The sequence below is a fragment of the Orycteropus afer genome, unplaced genomic scaffold, assembly GCF_000298275.1.
Source record: "Orycteropus afer afer isolate SDZICR_OR568_19922 unplaced genomic scaffold, OryAfe1.0 scaffold00029, whole genome shotgun sequence".
NCBI classification, from domain to species: Eukaryota; Metazoa; Chordata; class Mammalia; order Tubulidentata; family Orycteropodidae; genus Orycteropus; species Orycteropus afer.
This window is the reverse complement of record NW_006921616.1, coordinates 5,711,825-5,728,309: the sequence shown is the minus strand read 5'-3', so window position 1 is coordinate 5,728,309 and position 16,485 is coordinate 5,711,825. Positions and strand designations below refer to the sequence as shown.

Here is a 16,485-nt window from a genome sequence, read left to right as displayed (position 1 = left end):
TAACAACAACAGCAAATGGCAACTGTACATGTAAATGTCTCCACATGGAACACACAGGAATCAAATTAACTCGATCTGTGGAAAGAGAAAAGAGAGACACTCAGCATCATCAGTCAGCTTTCAGGACCTGGCTAACTGCAGAACAGACCATCAATTGTTCATATATATACAAGTTCAAGTTGAAGCTGAAGAAATTTAAAGCCCGTGAGAGCCAAAGTACAACCTTGAGTACATGCCACCTGAATTTAGGGACCATCTCAAGAATAGATTTGACACATTAAACATTAATGACTGAAGGCCAGACAAGTTGTGGGATGACATCAAGAACATCATACGTGAATAAAGCAAAAGGTCATTAAAAAGACAAGAAAGAAAGAAAAGATCAAAATGGATGTCAGAAGAAACCCTGAAACTTGGTCTTGAATGGAGAATAGCAGAAGCATGGAAGAAATGATGAAGTAAAAAATCTGAACAGAAAATGTCAAAGGACAACTTGAGAAGACAAAGTATTGTAATAAACTATGCAAAGACTTGAAATTAGAAAGCCGAAGGGGAGAACGTACCTGGCATTTCTTAGCTGAGAGAACTGAAGAAAAAATTCGAGCCTTGAGTTGCAATGTTGAAGAATTCTATTGAAATAGAATTAATATTAAAAGACATAGGGAGCATCAAGAGAAGATGGAAGGAATGCACAAAGTCGTTGTACCAAAAAGAATTGGCCAACATTCAGCCATTTCAGGACGTAGCGTAGGATCAAGACCTGATGGTACTGAAGGAAGATGACCAAGCTGCACTGAAGGCATTGGTGAAAAGCAAGGCTACGAGAATTAACAGAATACCAACCAAGTGGAAGAGATCCGTGTTTGTACTCATTCCAACGAAGAGTGATCCAACAGAATGCAAAAATTATTGAACAGTGTCACACACAAGTAAAATTTTGCTGAAGATAATTAAGAAATGGTTGCAGAAGTACTTTGATAGGGTGGTGCCAGAATTGTAAGCTAGATTCAGAAGAGAGTGTGAAATGGGGAATATCATTGCTGATGTCAGAGGCATCTTGGCTTAAAGCACAGAATGTTTACCTGGGTTTTATTGACTATGCAAAGGCATTTGAGTGTGTGGATAATAATAAATTATGTATAATATTGAGGAATGGAAATTTCAGAACACTTAATTGTGCTCATGTGGAACCTGTGCGTAGACCAAGAGGCAGTCATTTGAACAGAACAAGGGAATACTGCATGGTTTAAACCAGAAGGGTGTGCATCAGGATTGTATCTTTTCACCATACTTACTCACTCTGTATGCTGAGTAAATAATCTGAGTTGCTTAAGTATCTGGAAAAGAATGTGGCATCAGGGTGGGAGGAAGACTCATTAACAACCTGTGATGATGCAGATGACACAGCCTTGCTTGTTGAAAGTGAAGATGACTTGAAGCACTTACTGATGAAGAGAAGAGACTGCAGCCTTCAGTATGGATTATGTCTCAACCTAAAACAAAAATTCTCACAAGTGGGCCAGTAAGCAACAACATTGATAAATGGAGAAAATATGAGAGTTGTCAAGGATTTAATTTTATTTGGATCCACAATTAATGTCCATGGCAGTAGCAATCAAGAAATTAAATGTCACTGTTGCATTGGGCACATCTGCTGCAAACGCCTCTTTAAAGTGTTAAAGTAGAGGGTCATTGAAAAAGCAGAAGCTTCTCAATAAGATGGATTGAAAAAGTGGCTGCAACAGTTGTTTCAAGCATAGCTATGACTGTGAGGATGGCCATGACTGGGCAGTGTTTCGTTCTGTTGTGTGTGGGGCCAGCATGAGTCTGAACCACCTCGACAGCGCCTAACGACGACATCAACAACATGGATACCTCATTTTAGCCTTTCAGGAAATTGTGGGATTTTCACTGGAGAGAGCTGGTGTGCATGTTTGACTGTTTCATCCTCCTTTCTTTCTCATTGGCTTATTTCTCTCTGATTTTCCTTACTTCTACCTTCACATGCCAGACCTACTTAGCAAACTTATCTAGATTTTGATCATCAGTGTTTGAGTGAAGGCAGCTAATGGTCGGTTATTTCAAATCTCTCGTTTTAAATTCTAGGTGAGAGAAATGGAAAGATAATAATTTATTGGTTGATTCTCCTTCTGTAAGCTTTTGTTTCTGTAAATCTTATCTTTTTCTCCATTTGTGGATGGTTCTCCATCAGTCATCATTTTGCTTACTGTTTTCTCAGAGTTCGTAGATATTAGTCACTTCTCCCAAGTTAGGTTTTATGTTCCAAATGTAGCGAGGGTTATATCCTGTCTTTTATATATGCCATGGTGTTCTGCAACTCTTTATTTCTTACATATTTTGAGACACTGAAACAGCACAGTTCCCAGAAAGCATATGGGGGCTGCAAGGGTAAATCAAGTGGAAGCAGCAGCAAGCTGACATTTTAAAGACAGTTCACCGTATTTGGAGAGCCACCATCTCTGAAGCAGAGAATTTTAACAGATCGTGATAGCTCCCTCTGCTCACTAGAGGAAACAATGACCTTCTTCCCTTCTATCATCTAGGAGCCCTGCTGCTCTGGTGGCTCTCTTCTTGCAGGTTGCTGTGTGGCTCTTGGGCATTAGGGTTCCTGTTTGGATTACTTTCTGATGAAGAATTGCTTGCACACTGTAAAACGGACCCCTTCACTTGCCCATAGTGTGTGCCTGTCTCAGAAGCCACCACATCACCTGTGCAGGGCAGTGATGTTGCTCATGTACCAACAGGCCTAAAATACAGGCCTTGCTCGACACGCTCATAAAAACAAATTCGTCAGCAGGAGCGATGGTTTTTCCTTGCTCGGCATGTGATCCGTGGACATGGGGGAAGTAGGTGACTCCTACTGAGTGATTTCACTGACTTTTTATTCTCTTTGGGGCTGCTCGAATGAAATGATCGGCCAGATTTGCTGTTTGCACAGCTTCCGACATTTGGTTTCTGTCTCCCAGAGGGCCGCAGCTTTCCTCAGGCTTTCAGGCCGCTTTTGTGCAGCACAGTAGTTCAAGAAGGTGACTCAGGAGGGAAGACAAAATGGAAATCTTGAATTCATGAAAGCAAAGGATGCATTTATTAGCAAATAGGCTGACTTTGGGGAATGACCTGAAGATCCCTGTTTTTTACAGCCACACACCGTAAGAATCTGTGGTGGTATTGGCTGAAATACAGCTCCCAGGCTGTGGCCACCAGGGTTTCAAACCTGTCAGTCTTTGTAAGTCCTTGGAAATGTGAGTGATTCTGATAGTGGTGGTCCTTGGACCACATCTTGAGAAACTTGGCTTTAAATAGTTTGCTGTAAGGCATATAATTTTTTCTGTCTCTAGCACCTAGGCTGGGCCTGGCATACAGTGGGCATTTCAGACTCTTTCCCTCTTCTTTATATAACAGCTGTAGTCTGTAAGAATTGTTGATTTACTAGATGAGGGGTCCTGCCTGAGCAGAACTCAGAGGTGCCTCTTAGCATTGAGCAGGCCTTCATCACCTCCTGGCTAGTGTCTGTGGACTACGAGAGATCCCCCTGCTAGTCTATGGTATGTCCTGTGGTGAATGAGTGAGTGAGTGCCAGAGATAAGGGGTGTGTGTGTGTGTGTGTGTTTAGATCACTGTGCCTCAGCTTCACAGATTGGCTTTGGCTGTTTATCTTTCCTCTAGGTCAAGCAAGAAATGCCTTAAACCTTTGGGGATTGGAGTGACCTTTCCAAAGAGAAACTGGTAACAACAGACCCAGTTTTAAACTGGCAGGAATAGTTGCTTTGCTCCTGTCAGTATTTATTAGAACATAGGATAATTGCAATTCTTCTGCATTGAGAATTTTGGGAGCTGTCAAGGAGACCTAGCAGAGTTCTTTACATAATGGAGTAAGGAGGTCTGACATAAAGGGGCGTGCCCCTCGGAGTATTTATTACCCCACTCATCTCCATTTCCCAGAGCGCAGTCGGTCCACAGCCAGGGCCCTGCAGGTGTGTCTGACCTGGAATACTCTGGTGGGACAGACCACAAGGACACTGAGGGTGACTCAGACCTGGACAAGAGGGATTTCTTCATTCAGACTGGGATGCTTAAGACTTTGCAAGGACAGATTGATCTTACCGTTTGACTCCACAACTATTCAGATTTCTTGGGAATTTTTCAGGCTGGGGACCAAAAAACCTGTCTCTGTTGATCTCTTCATATTCTTCTCTTATTTCCCGTTTTACGTTAGTCAGTCTGACTCTGGCACCCTGCTCTGGGGCTTTCTCTAGACTGACCTAAAGGATTGCATTGAAGAATTGTCCTTTATGGACCCTTTCCTCCTCCTCTTAAGTCTCCTTCACTCACATCTATATCAGTGTGACAGGTTGGTAAGTGTTCTTGAAGCCAGTGCCTGATGTGGGTGAATAAGGTGCCAGCTCCTCTGCGCTCGCTAGTGTGTGTGGAAGTAAGTATGCACTTACTTTTGAAGTTCTGGTCTCTTGTTAGAGAACGTGAGTTCCCTACAGTCATGGGAACTGGACTTTGGAAACCCGTTTGTCTGTCATTGTCGTTTCAGTCCTTCGCTGCCTTTTCATTTCATTCTTTGAGTCTGATCTCTTCTGAGGGCCGTGTGGCTCAGTGGAAGAATTCTTCTCTTCCATGCAGGAGACCCGAGTTCCGTTCCCAGCAGTGCACCTCATGGGCAGCCTCCGCGTGTGTTAGCGGAGGCTTGAGTATCGCTATGATGCCGATCAGGTTTCAGTGGAACTTCCAGACTAAACAGAGCAGGAGAAAAAGCCTGGCAGTCTGGTTCCGAAAATTAACTGTGAAAACCCTGAGGATGCCAGTGTTCCAGCCCCATCGTGCATGGGGTCACTGTGAGCCGGGGGTGATTCGACAGCAGCTAGCAACAGCTCTTCCTATCTCCCTGCAGGGGACAGTCTGTCGTATTACAGAAAGGCTCTTGAACTGCGAGCCTAAGTGTCTTCTGGGGGTGGGGGGAGTATATGAACTTGTGCAGGATGGGTCTGCTTTGAATTGTCTCCTGAGTGTCCTCCCCATTTGTGGGGACACTACCATGGCATGGACAGATGACACGGTGCCTGTCATTGCTGTCTGGGCACCAGGTTCAAGTAGCTCAACTGCTGTTGTGCTCAGTTCTGGCCCGGTCCCCTCAAGGTACCTAGGGTGGCGTATGCATGTATAAACCATCACGATCCACTGGGGGCAAGTGAGATGCAAGCCTGGGGGCTTCGTCATTGGCTGGTCTCTGCCCAGAGGTCTGCTGCGGGCTGCTTCAGACTCTGGATCTTCTTGTGACGTGTTTTTGGGGCTGCTGCTCTTCCTCTTCCCTGGGGTGGTAGGGATTAGACATTTACTTGGTATTTGTGTGAATTTTAATATTAAGAAGAGTTAAATTCTCGTTAAATCTTTCTTTTGCTAGCCCTTGGCAACTAGTCAAACTTTTCCAGAAAAATATATCACTTAATGGCCCTACTCTATGACATATACCTAAACGTGTTGTTGTTGATTCCAACTCATAATGACCCTATGGAACAGTGTACAACTGCCCCATAGGGTTGCCAGAGCTGTAAATCATACAGAAGCAAACTGCCACATCTTTGTCTCGTTTGAACCATTGGCCTTTTGGTTAGCAGCCAAACTAACTACCATGCCACCAGGGCTCCTTCTAGGATATATGTCCCTCATTGAGGTGTTTCTGAACATGCGCCTCAGTGCTCGGATAATAAGCATTTGGAGGCTCAAACTGGGAAAAGGCTTCTCACCTTGGTCAGTCACCTCTTTCCTTGGGTCATGTTAATCACAGTCCTTCTCCCGTTCAGCTGATAGGACTCTGCCTGAGTGTAGGTCTGCCAAACTCATTTCCATCAGGGCACTGAAGACCTTCTCAGATCTGCCTGTCCGTGTGCACCCTCCGTGAATCGCAGGCATGACAGTCTGCAGGACCGTGTTTCGTGGGTCGGGGCTAGGCTTAGCTTTGAGGATGTATCCTGTGGGCAGAGAGGAGTAATTTCTTATTAGAGAAATCATTCATTCATTCTGTCTCCTTAGTAGTAGGTATACATTGAATATTTGTAGAAGGAAAAGCACCAGCAGATAATTCCAATAGAACTGGTTAGGTTCATTAAATGTTAGATGTTAGATGTTATTTTCCAATCTCTGTCTTAATAATGTTTTCTACTTAGCACACTTAAACTAATTCAGGCCATTCATAAATATCTTGGAGTCATCTCTTTTTAAATGCACAGTTGTAAAGGATACAGAGGAAAATAAAACAAGGTAAAACAGGTGAGTTAAAATGGTCTTTTCCTAGGCTTTGAAGGAAAAATATTATTCTTCACGTACTATGAAAGTGTACACGTGAGGTAGTCATGGCGGTTCTTACCATAATTGCATTCATGCATGTTTTGGTTTCTCTCAATTATAAATTAGATTGTTTCCCTGTAATTATTCGCTGTTGTCTAAGTAATTTATCCAGGATGCAGATGAGTAGAAAACAGCTAATTTCTATGAAGACTGAAATGTCTGCTTGTGCTTCTTTCAGGAAAGCCTCACAGCACTGGCGGCTCGGAACGGATCCAGCTCTCAGGGACGTATAATGTCCGCAAAGGCAAAATGCAGCTGCCAGTGAACCGGTGGACAAGACGCCAAGTCATCCTGTGTGGGACCTGCCTGATAGTATCATCAGTGAAAGACAGCGTGACCGGAAAGATGCACGTTCTGCCACTCATTGGTGGGAAAGTAAGTTGAGAACAAACCACATGCCCACTTTCTGGTCTGTTAAGCTTGAAGCTACTGGCTTTCCTGCACATTCAGCAGCTTACTCAGGGCCTTTCTCTGGTAACTAACTGGTAGGGGGTTGTGGACTCATCCATGAGGTCTTACTCAGCTCTTGTTGCTTTCCACTGGTGAGCGTTTGTTGCTTGGAGTTGTGAGAGGTAACCGTGCTGTTGGCTCACGTGAGGCCATGGTCATCTTCACGCCAACAGTACATGTGTTTCTCAGATCAGCTAGAGTCTCACTGTATGTTCTAGGCTCTTCCAGTTAAGTTCGTTATTGAGTTCATGTCTTGAGTGTCTCTTCTGCAGTGTCCTTTAATGATCCCTCAGCCTTTGCTCTTAGAACCATTCAGCCATGCTTATCAAAGGTGAGACTCGGTAGCACTAAGTTTTTGATTCCACTTTGCCTTACATCTCTGTGTTTAGTGGCCATTGGGGTTTAGAATTCTGAGTTCCTTCACTGTGGCTAGTCTTAATTTTTGAGCCTCAGTTCTGAGGAAACATGATATTATGGACAGATTTCTGACTTCTGGCTGCTTTTCTTTGATCATGTTAACTTTCACTTTTGTCATTTATAAAATAGAACTAGGGAAATGCTAGAAATGGGAAAATGCTATGTGCTTTGTCAGCTTTATTTTTATAAACCCTAAATGGTGGTAGGGGAAGCATTATTATAATTATATGTCAGTATTTCCTGATGGTACGATAATCTGTGAGTAAACGGGGAGGCAGCTTTGGATGATTTTTTTCCTTGACTGGCATGGAAAAGGAGGCAGGTAGAGAACAGAAAGGAAGGAAAACTAAGAAACTACTTGTTGCTCAAATGAAGCTGACAAATGTCTGATTTGCTGGTTCCAGGGTTTAGACATGAATAAAATGAGACCGGATGTATGTGCAGTATTAAATGGTTTTATTCCTCACCTGCTATGGGACAAGATATTCTTCATTTCCAAGTTTAAGTAACTCTTTCCTTAGGAATAAATAGCCCATGTCAGATTTTCTCCTCTGCTGTTGCACGCTCTCATCCTAAGAAGGCCAGTGCCGACCGTGTTCAGAAATAAGCTCTGGCTGGGCTGCCAGCTACGTTTAGACTGATTTCAGTTGTGCATTTAGAAACTGTTGCTCCTTAATTTTTCTCTGAACATTGCTGTTCATGGCTGATACTTACTGTTGAAGATCTTGCCCTTTGGGTGGATTACTGAGAAATCAGTCGTCATTATTACTGCCATAGCTCATCATGTTGATTGCATATTTAATATTTGATTCCCGGTAGGTCAACAGTCTCTCTCTCTTTGCTATGAAGTTAGACATTTGCATAGGCGAACTTAACGTAGCTGTTTATTAAATATCCTCTATGGGGAAGGCAGTGTGCTTGTCACCTGGAAATACCAAGAAGGGTATCCATACTGTCCCTGTCTCTGAAGAGCTTATTGTTTAGTATCAGGACGTGAAGGATGGACACAATGTCTGCTTTATGAGATGTGCAAAAGAATACTACAGGAGCTGAGTGGATGGAGATTACACTGAGTGCAGGGGATCAGAGGTTTGTAATACAGGAGGTGGCCACTGTGGTGGAACTAGAAGGCTGAACAATCCCTTGACTTGGGAAGGAGATGGTCTGAAGATGATTATGCTCAGAGTGGCGCAGCAGCAGGGAAGCACAAGCAATGTTCAGGTCAGCGGTGCAGCTATAATTAGCGTTTTCATTCAGAGCCCAGAGACTTGTCCTGTTTCCCAGGCCCTGTGTGCCCAAGCCTACAGTGGGATGGGCTTTTTACCATTGAGTGAATTGAAAGTTAATAACTTCCTCTTTTCACAGGCAGACCTTGTAAAACCTGTTTTGGATTATATGCCTTTGAAAATAATTGAGTCTGTTGAAAAATTGAGTCTTTTGAAACCTGTTGACTGAGTTAGGAAAAAATCATTCACTCTTTTCAATCTGAGTTTCACTGTTTGTTCCATTGTTCATGCTGTTGTTAAAGGACAACCAGTGACCAGTTGTCAGTGGGTCAGTTCTGACTTAACGGCAGCCTCGGGTGTATCGCTGACTGATTTTTTGGAGGTAGATCTTCCTTCTGAGATCCCTCCGGACACACTCAAACTGCAAGCCTTTTGGTCAGCAGCTGAGTACTTGACCATCTGCCCCACTCAGTGCCTACACTGGGAGTAAATCAAAGGTTTATTTTCTTTATCTTTTACAATAAATATAAAGATGAGATAGAAGTAAGGTGTGATATTGATTGGTCATATCCTGGCTATAATTACTATGTCATCAAATTTGACATATTACTTGAACGTGGTCAATAGTTTATATTTTCAAATTCCAAAAATGGATTTTAGTAAAAATTAAATTAGAATTTAATTGTTGAAATATTTGTTTAGTAGCTAAGCTTTCATTCATTTTGCAACTAGTGTGTTATATTCTATTTCTCCTTTAGGATGTAACATGTAGATTTTTTAGATGATAATTAAACTTATTTTAACTAATACTTTCAACATAAAGAAAACAAAAGTCCTCATAACTGGTCCAGTAAGCAACATCATGATAAATGGAGAAAAGATTGAATTTGTCAAGGATTTTATTTTACTTGGATTTACAATCAACACCCATTGAAGCAGCAGTCGGGAAATCAGATGACATATTGCGTGGGGCAAAGCTGCTGCTGAAGACCTCTTTAAAGTGTTAGAGCAACGACATCATGTTGAAGACTCAGGTATACCTGACTCAAGCCACAGTGTTTTCAGTTGCCTCATATGCATGCAAGAGCTGGACAGTGTATAAGGAAGACTACAGAAGAATGAATGCACTTGGATTGCGGTGTTGGAGAAGAATAGTGACTGTACCATGGACTGCTAGAAGAACAAACAAATCTTTCTTGGAGGAAGTACAGCCAGAATGCTCCTTAGAAGTGAGAATGTCAGACTTTGTCTCTTGTACTTTGGCCATGTTGTCAGAAGGGCCTGTTCCTGGAGAAGAATACCGTGCTTGGTGAAGTAGAGGGTCAGTGGGAAGGGGGAGGCCCCTCAGTGAGGTGGACTGACACAGTGGCTGCGATGACGGACTCAAGCAGGGAAACGGTTGTGAGAATGATGCAGAACTGGGCGGTGCTTTGTTTTGATGGACACAGGGTCGCTGTGAGTTGGAACTGCTTGATGGCACCTAACAACAACTAATACTCTATTTGTGATTCGTTAAATAAGCGATATTTTATAATAAACCAAATAACTGAACCTGTTCCTCACCTTAGGAACTATGACCGCGTTGATACCAATGTTTCTTTCTACCTGTGTTCTCTTTACGTCTGCCCTGTTGCTTCCTCCAACCTCAGAGGTATCCACTGTCCGAGAATGTATATTTATCATTTTCTTCCATTTTTGAAAAGAAAATATATAACTATGTCATTTATTTTTTATCTGCATGAAAATGACATTCTGTGATTAACTTTTTTTCACACAATATTATGTTTCATAAAAAGATTCCATGTTATATATGCTTTTCATTTCTGTATATTATTCCACTCTGTAAAATTCCATAAATTCTTAATTGATTTTCTCGTTGATGGATGCTTAAGTTGTTTCCAGTTTTTTGTTCTTATAAACAATACTGCTGTATGTGGACTTGTGTTTATGTATTTTCTGGATGCAAGTAGTTTTTCTAGGGAAACAGTTCTCAACTAGGAGCCATGATGGCACAGTGGTTAAAGTGCTAGGCTGCTAACTGAAAGGTCAGTGGTTTAAACCCACTAGCTGCTCCATGGGAGAAAGATGTGGCAGTCTACTTCAGTGAAGATTTACAGCCTTGGAAACCCCGTGGGGCAGTTCTCTGTTCTATAGGGTCACTATGAGTCAGAATCGATTTGACGGCAGTGGGTTAGTTGTTTTGGTGTGGTTTGGTTTGGTTCTCAACTAGAGTTACGTGGCACGGGGAACACTGGGTGGTTGGTGGGAGCATTCTGACGGTGCAGTGATTGAATCGGTCAGCATAGGCTAGGTTATGCTATACTAACAACTCTTATTCCACCTCTCTTCTCAATGACTTCACACATTTATTCCTGGCGTATATTCTGTGCCCATGGTGGTTGATGAGGGTGCAGACTTCCTTTACACAAGGGCCAACCCAGTGGAGGCTCTGCTGTCTTGTAATTATAACGTTTGAAGCATGTGATCTTACTGTCTTGCTTTGGCAGGGATATATGTAACTGGAGGGTCGCTCGCTCTCTCTGTATAGAGATGACGTTGAGTATTTGAGTATTGATCTTAATATCCAACCTTCTTGCTAAATTTTCTTACTTATTTTGATGTAATGTCTGCTGTTTCTTAATAGCTAATGGTATAAAATTCCAATAGTGACACTTTTGTTTCTTCCCTGTATATTTCTTTGTGTTTTTGTAATGACCAGAACTCCAGTACAGTGTTGACCAGAAACAGTAGGACTTGTTTTGTGGCCAGTCCAAAGGAGTTGCATCTCTTCGCTAACACTGAAGTTTGCCTTAGATAATTGATAGATAGCCTTGATCACCTTAAGGGAGTTACTTTGTGTCCTTGGTTTGCTGGTCCTTTTTTGTCATGAAACAGTAGGGACTGTTATCAAATGCTTTTCTGCAGCTGTGAGTGTGATAATATGGTTTCTTTATCTGTTAATATGATTAATGATTATTTAGATCTAATAACATTAAACTATTCTTGCTTTCCTCAGATTTATCCAACCTGATATGATCTTTCTGTTACTGGAATCTGGATGTAACATTTTGTTTAAGATATGTTTTCATGATGGAGGTTGGCCTGTAATTATCCCTTCTCTTACTATTATGATAGGGTTTTGTTTATACTGGCTTCAGAAAATGTGGGATTTTTTACTTTTTTCCCCCTTCATTTTCTGTTTGAGTATGAGTTTGCGTAAGTTTTAAATGATCTTTTCCTTGAAACTTTCTAAAACTTACCTATAAAACCCTATGGGCCTGATAGTTTTTAGAGTTTTTAATTTTTTTTCCAAAGTAAGTGATTTCTTAAAGGGTTATAGGACCAGTTAGGCCTTCTCCTTTATTCCTTCAGTTAATTTTGGTAGAATATCTTCTTTCTGAGGATGCTGAAAGTTATCTGTAATCTCTTTTAATCTCTGCTGAGCTTGTAGTCAGCCCCTTTTTTTTTCCTGATAGAACTTGCCAGATTTATCATTTTTAATACTTTTCTTCAAAGAACTAGTATTTTGCTTTTTAATGTTTTTCATTGTATATTTGTTTTTCCTTTTACTAATTCTCTTGTCTTTATCATCACCTTTATTCTATTTTGGATTCATTCTGTTTCTGGTTTTGACTTTTCCCTCTAAATTCTTGAGGTGCATACCTGCAATATTAATTTCCTGCCCTCTTTTCTAGTATAAGTCTTTAAGAATATAAATTTCTAAGTATTTACTTTCATTGCATTTCACAAATCCCCATATGTGGTATTTTTATAATTGTTCTAAAAGTTTTAACATTTTAATTATGATTTCTGTTTTTATCCACAAGTTGTTTAGAAGTGTGTTATTAATTGTCTACACCTGGGGACTTTAATTTCATGGTAGTTATTTTCTGATTTGAATTTTTTGTTGAAACCATGTGTTTTTGGTAATGAAGGCATTTTGAATGAAAGGAATTTTGTTTGTTTGTTTTTGCAGTAATATGGATTTTGATGCAGTTAGTGGGACATATATGTCCCAAGGTGTGCTGGGGTTGGTGAGATGAGGCATGTTTCTTTAGATTCACTCAGTTAAACAGACCCCCACCAGATGGCCACATGCACTGAAAGTGGGATAACATCTTCCCATCAAACCCCAGAAGCAGAAGTGTAGGTGGTCACGTTATGTACCCTGGATCATGAAAGGGTTTATTTTTAAAAGATTTTTTTTTTTTTTTTTTTACATTTTCTTTTTGACTTGGTTGGTAGTCATAGTTGTAAATGTAGCAGTTTGTGTATATTTATGTTTCTTTGTTGTTAGGATTCTCCTAATTGTGAAGACTTTACTGGGAGTGGAAGTTTGACTTGATGGTACTATTATATCATTAAGGACTGTAATGTTATAATGGAAGAGCTTTACATCAGCTTAATCTCATATTTCTTTTACTTATTTAACATGCTCGAAGACGTCTTTTAAAAAAAAAAGATAGTAATTCAGAGTAACAAAAAATCCCCTGCACGTAAAAGCCGTCCTGAGAGGAAGTAAGAACCGCAGCAGCCTTCTTCTGAGGGTACAAGGATAGGAGAAGATAGTCTATTCCCGTCTCAAACAGGAAGAAGAGAACTTCACTATGGTGGGGAAATCTAATAAGGGGAAAAACTCCCCTTTTCGGTTTCCTTCTAATTCAGATTAGTTGTTCAGAGTCAAGAACTTACATGTTTCATGTAATGAAGGACCTAAATATGGGAAAGATAGAAGTCTATATAGACTTGCTGATCCAAGTTGCATGTAATGAAATATGTCAGTGATTCTGCCTTTTCACTTGTGTTTGTCTCTCTGTTTTTATAGGTAGAAGAAGTAAAAAAGCACCAGCACTGTTTAGCGTTTAGCTCTTCTGGACCCCAAAGCCAGACCTACTACATTTGTTTTGATACTTTCACAGAGTATTTAAGGTGGCTTCGACAAGTCTCCAAGGTAAGCAGGTCCTTACCCAAGAATTCTGGTGAGCTTCTAGCTGGCTGAAAAGTTACTTTGTGCTTTATCCAGTTCCAAAATACAATTAAACACAGGTTTTTTGTTTGTTTGTTTTTTAGTTTTTAAAGATAATGTCAGTGGTTAGCTATTTTTAGTTTTTTAAATTTTGGCTGAAAAGTATCTTTTCATTTTAAAAAGAGTGTGTTTGTTTGCCAAATTTTGTTAAGTACATACTGAAAAAAAATTTGGTGGGTGGACTGGCATTACTTCTCTAATACAGATAAGAAAAATTAAATTGAGACTATTTAAGGAACTGACCTAGGCAAGACAACTATAAAACCACAAAATACCCAGGGAATTGTTATAAATTTCCCTTCTTCTGACTATTGCTCTTGTAAACAGACTAATCTTGTGCCATCCCCTTTTCACCCTTCTTGTGCATTGCAAGAGGTGAATTTTTTAACCTTCCTTGGTTTGAGCATTTTGTATTCCGCTTATTAAGTAATAAGTAAGGTCATCATGACTCAGAAAGTAATAGACCTGTGTGTGTATTCAGTGGAAACCAGAGTAACAATAAATAAATAAGTGCTGATATCTCAGGTACTCTTTGTAAGAATGTTTTAAAAATCTGTAGTTTTAAGAGTTTAAAGTTTCATTTATGAAGCTGTATTTAAAGCTCTGAGGGTTTGTTTTCCAGTCTCATTTATGAAGCTGTGTTTAGGATGGTGGGGTGGATTCCAGCTCTGAGTGCCTTGGTTTGGAGTGTGCTTATGAAGTGATAAAACCTCTCTGGGATGCAAAAACATCGGGGTGGAATTTGCCTGCATGGTTCGGAATTTATAGTCCAATTTATTATCTAAGGTCAATGTGATTCATGCTTCTCTGTGAGGTAAGGATTCGTCAAGTGAATGACTAAGGGAAACCAGCAGAAAATTAGAACATAATGTCTTGCAAGTCTTTTTAAATACTGGCCACATTCAAGTTACCAGATTAAAACTGTTTCTCTGGTAATGTGATTTGACACATGAACCTTCCTTTCTCTTCCTTTTAGAGAAGAGAAAACAGGCAGAATTTAGATTGATGGGACTTAAAAGTGTCTTTCCCCAATAGGCAAATAAGGGAGCCCTGGCAGCTCAGTGGTTAAGCACTTGGATGCTAACAGAAAGGTCAGTGGTTCAAACCCACCAGCCACTCCATGGGAGAAAGATGAGGCAGTTGGCTTCTGTAAAGATTACCATCTTGGGGACCTCCAGTAAGATGGTGGAATAGGCAGACAAGTTACACAGACCCTCTTCAACAAAGAAAAGAGAAACCAATTGGCAGAGATACAGAAGATAATCCTGAAGCCCTGAGTTTTGAAAGGAACTATACAGAAGTGGATTAGGCACCAGCTAGTGGAAAAACCTGAATGAAAACAGTGAGTACAGAGATGGACAGAGCTGCAGACTATCAGCTACTTTGGCAGGACCCAACAGCCTAAATATTTCTAAGTGGTGTTGGGACCTGATAATTGACCTAAAGATCAGCCCTGGTCGTCAAGGGCTACAGGGATGACTGTACTGGTGGCCTATGACTAGGAAGGGAAACAGCAAGGAGGGAGACAACCTGAGCTGTGGCCTTTCTGCTTTCCAGAGGGTGCAGCCATTTTGATTGTTTATAAGCGTAGCCATTTTGGATTTTTAAAGTGACAGCATTCTCATTTGGATTCCTGGGACCTAAGAATAGGCTCAGTTTGACAAGGATGGTGGGGACATACAGGAGGCTGACAATGGGAAGGGAGACAGGTGGTGAGTGTATAAGTGCTGCCACCTAATGCATAGAGGGGCACAGTACCCTGAACATCCAAAGAGAACAAAAATCGTGGGCAAGTCACTCCAGCATACAATGATCAATTAAATATAAACACAAAAATGTCACAGTGTTGCAGAGACAACAGAGCATCACAGTCCACACAAAGAAGCAAGATAAAGCAGGAAAAATAGGGACCAGCATATAGACCCAGAACACATCCCTGAGGAAGAAGCAGCATTGGAACTCCCTGGTAAGTAGAATTCAAAAGAATTGTATTTAGGTACCTTCAGCATTGTATAGCATTGGGCAGATCTGCAAAGGACCTCTTTCAAGTGCTGAAGAGCAAAGATGTTTCCTTGAAGACAAAGGTGCGGTTGACACAAGCCATGGTATTTTCAGTCACCTCATGAACATGTGAAAACTAGACAATGAAAAAGGAAGACCGAAGAAGAGTCGATGCTTTTGAGTTGTGGTGTTGGCAAAGAATGCCAAAAGTACTATGGACTGCTAAAAGAACTAACAAATCTGCCCTGGAAGAAGTATATCCAGAACAGTCCTTGGAAGTGAGACTGGCCAAACTTCGTCTCACCTACTTCGGTCATGTTGTCGGAAGGGACCATTCCCTGGAGAAGGATGTCATGCTTGGCAAAGTGGAGGGTCAATGAAAAAGAGGAAGCCCCTCAATAAAATGGATTGACACAGTGGCTGCAACGATGGGTTCAGGTGTAGCAGGGATCATGGAGCTGGTACAAGACCGAGCAGTGTTTCATTCTGCTATACATGAGGTCACTATGAGTCGCAGATGACTTGACGGCACGTAACAACAACCACCTTCAACGAATTGAGAGACAGATCCAGGAAAACAAAATTGAAGAAAACACAGACAAAACCCTAGAATAATTTGGAAAGACAGTACAAGAACAAAATGACAAAATAAATGAAGAATTAGAAATGATACAAAATCTACAGATAGAAATCCAGAAGATTAATACTAAATTTTCAGAAACAGATAAGACATTGAACGGGCAAAGGAGTAGAATTGAATCAGTGGAAGACAGAATTAGTAAGATTGAAGGCAAATACCTCACTACTTCTTTGGAAAGGGATCAATCAGAAAAAAGATAAAAACAGAATGAAGAAAGCCTGAGGTTCATGTGGGATACCATCTGGTGGCATAGTGCCTAAGGCATTTGACTGCCAACCAGAAGGCCAACAGTGCAAACCCACCAGCCACTCCTCAGAAGGAAGTTGGGTGATCTACTTCCATAATGATAC

The 16,485-nt window shown here is 41.0% G+C and overlaps 1 protein-coding gene across 1 annotated transcript in view; it reads left to right on the top strand.

Annotated features, from left to right (window-relative positions):
• Window positions 1-16,485, top strand: part of PHLPP1 (PH domain and leucine rich repeat protein phosphatase 1) — a gene marked incomplete at its 5' end in the record, with an annotated part of 364,409 nt that overhangs the window by 128,315 nt on the left and 219,609 nt on the right. Inside the window, 2 exons of the mRNA XM_007935540.1 lie at window positions 6,554-6,750; window positions 13,294-13,419. Of these exons, the coding sequence (XP_007933731.1) occupies window positions 6,554-6,750; window positions 13,294-13,419 (323 nt within the window). The remainder of the gene's footprint in view (window positions 1-6,553; window positions 6,751-13,293; window positions 13,420-16,485) is intronic.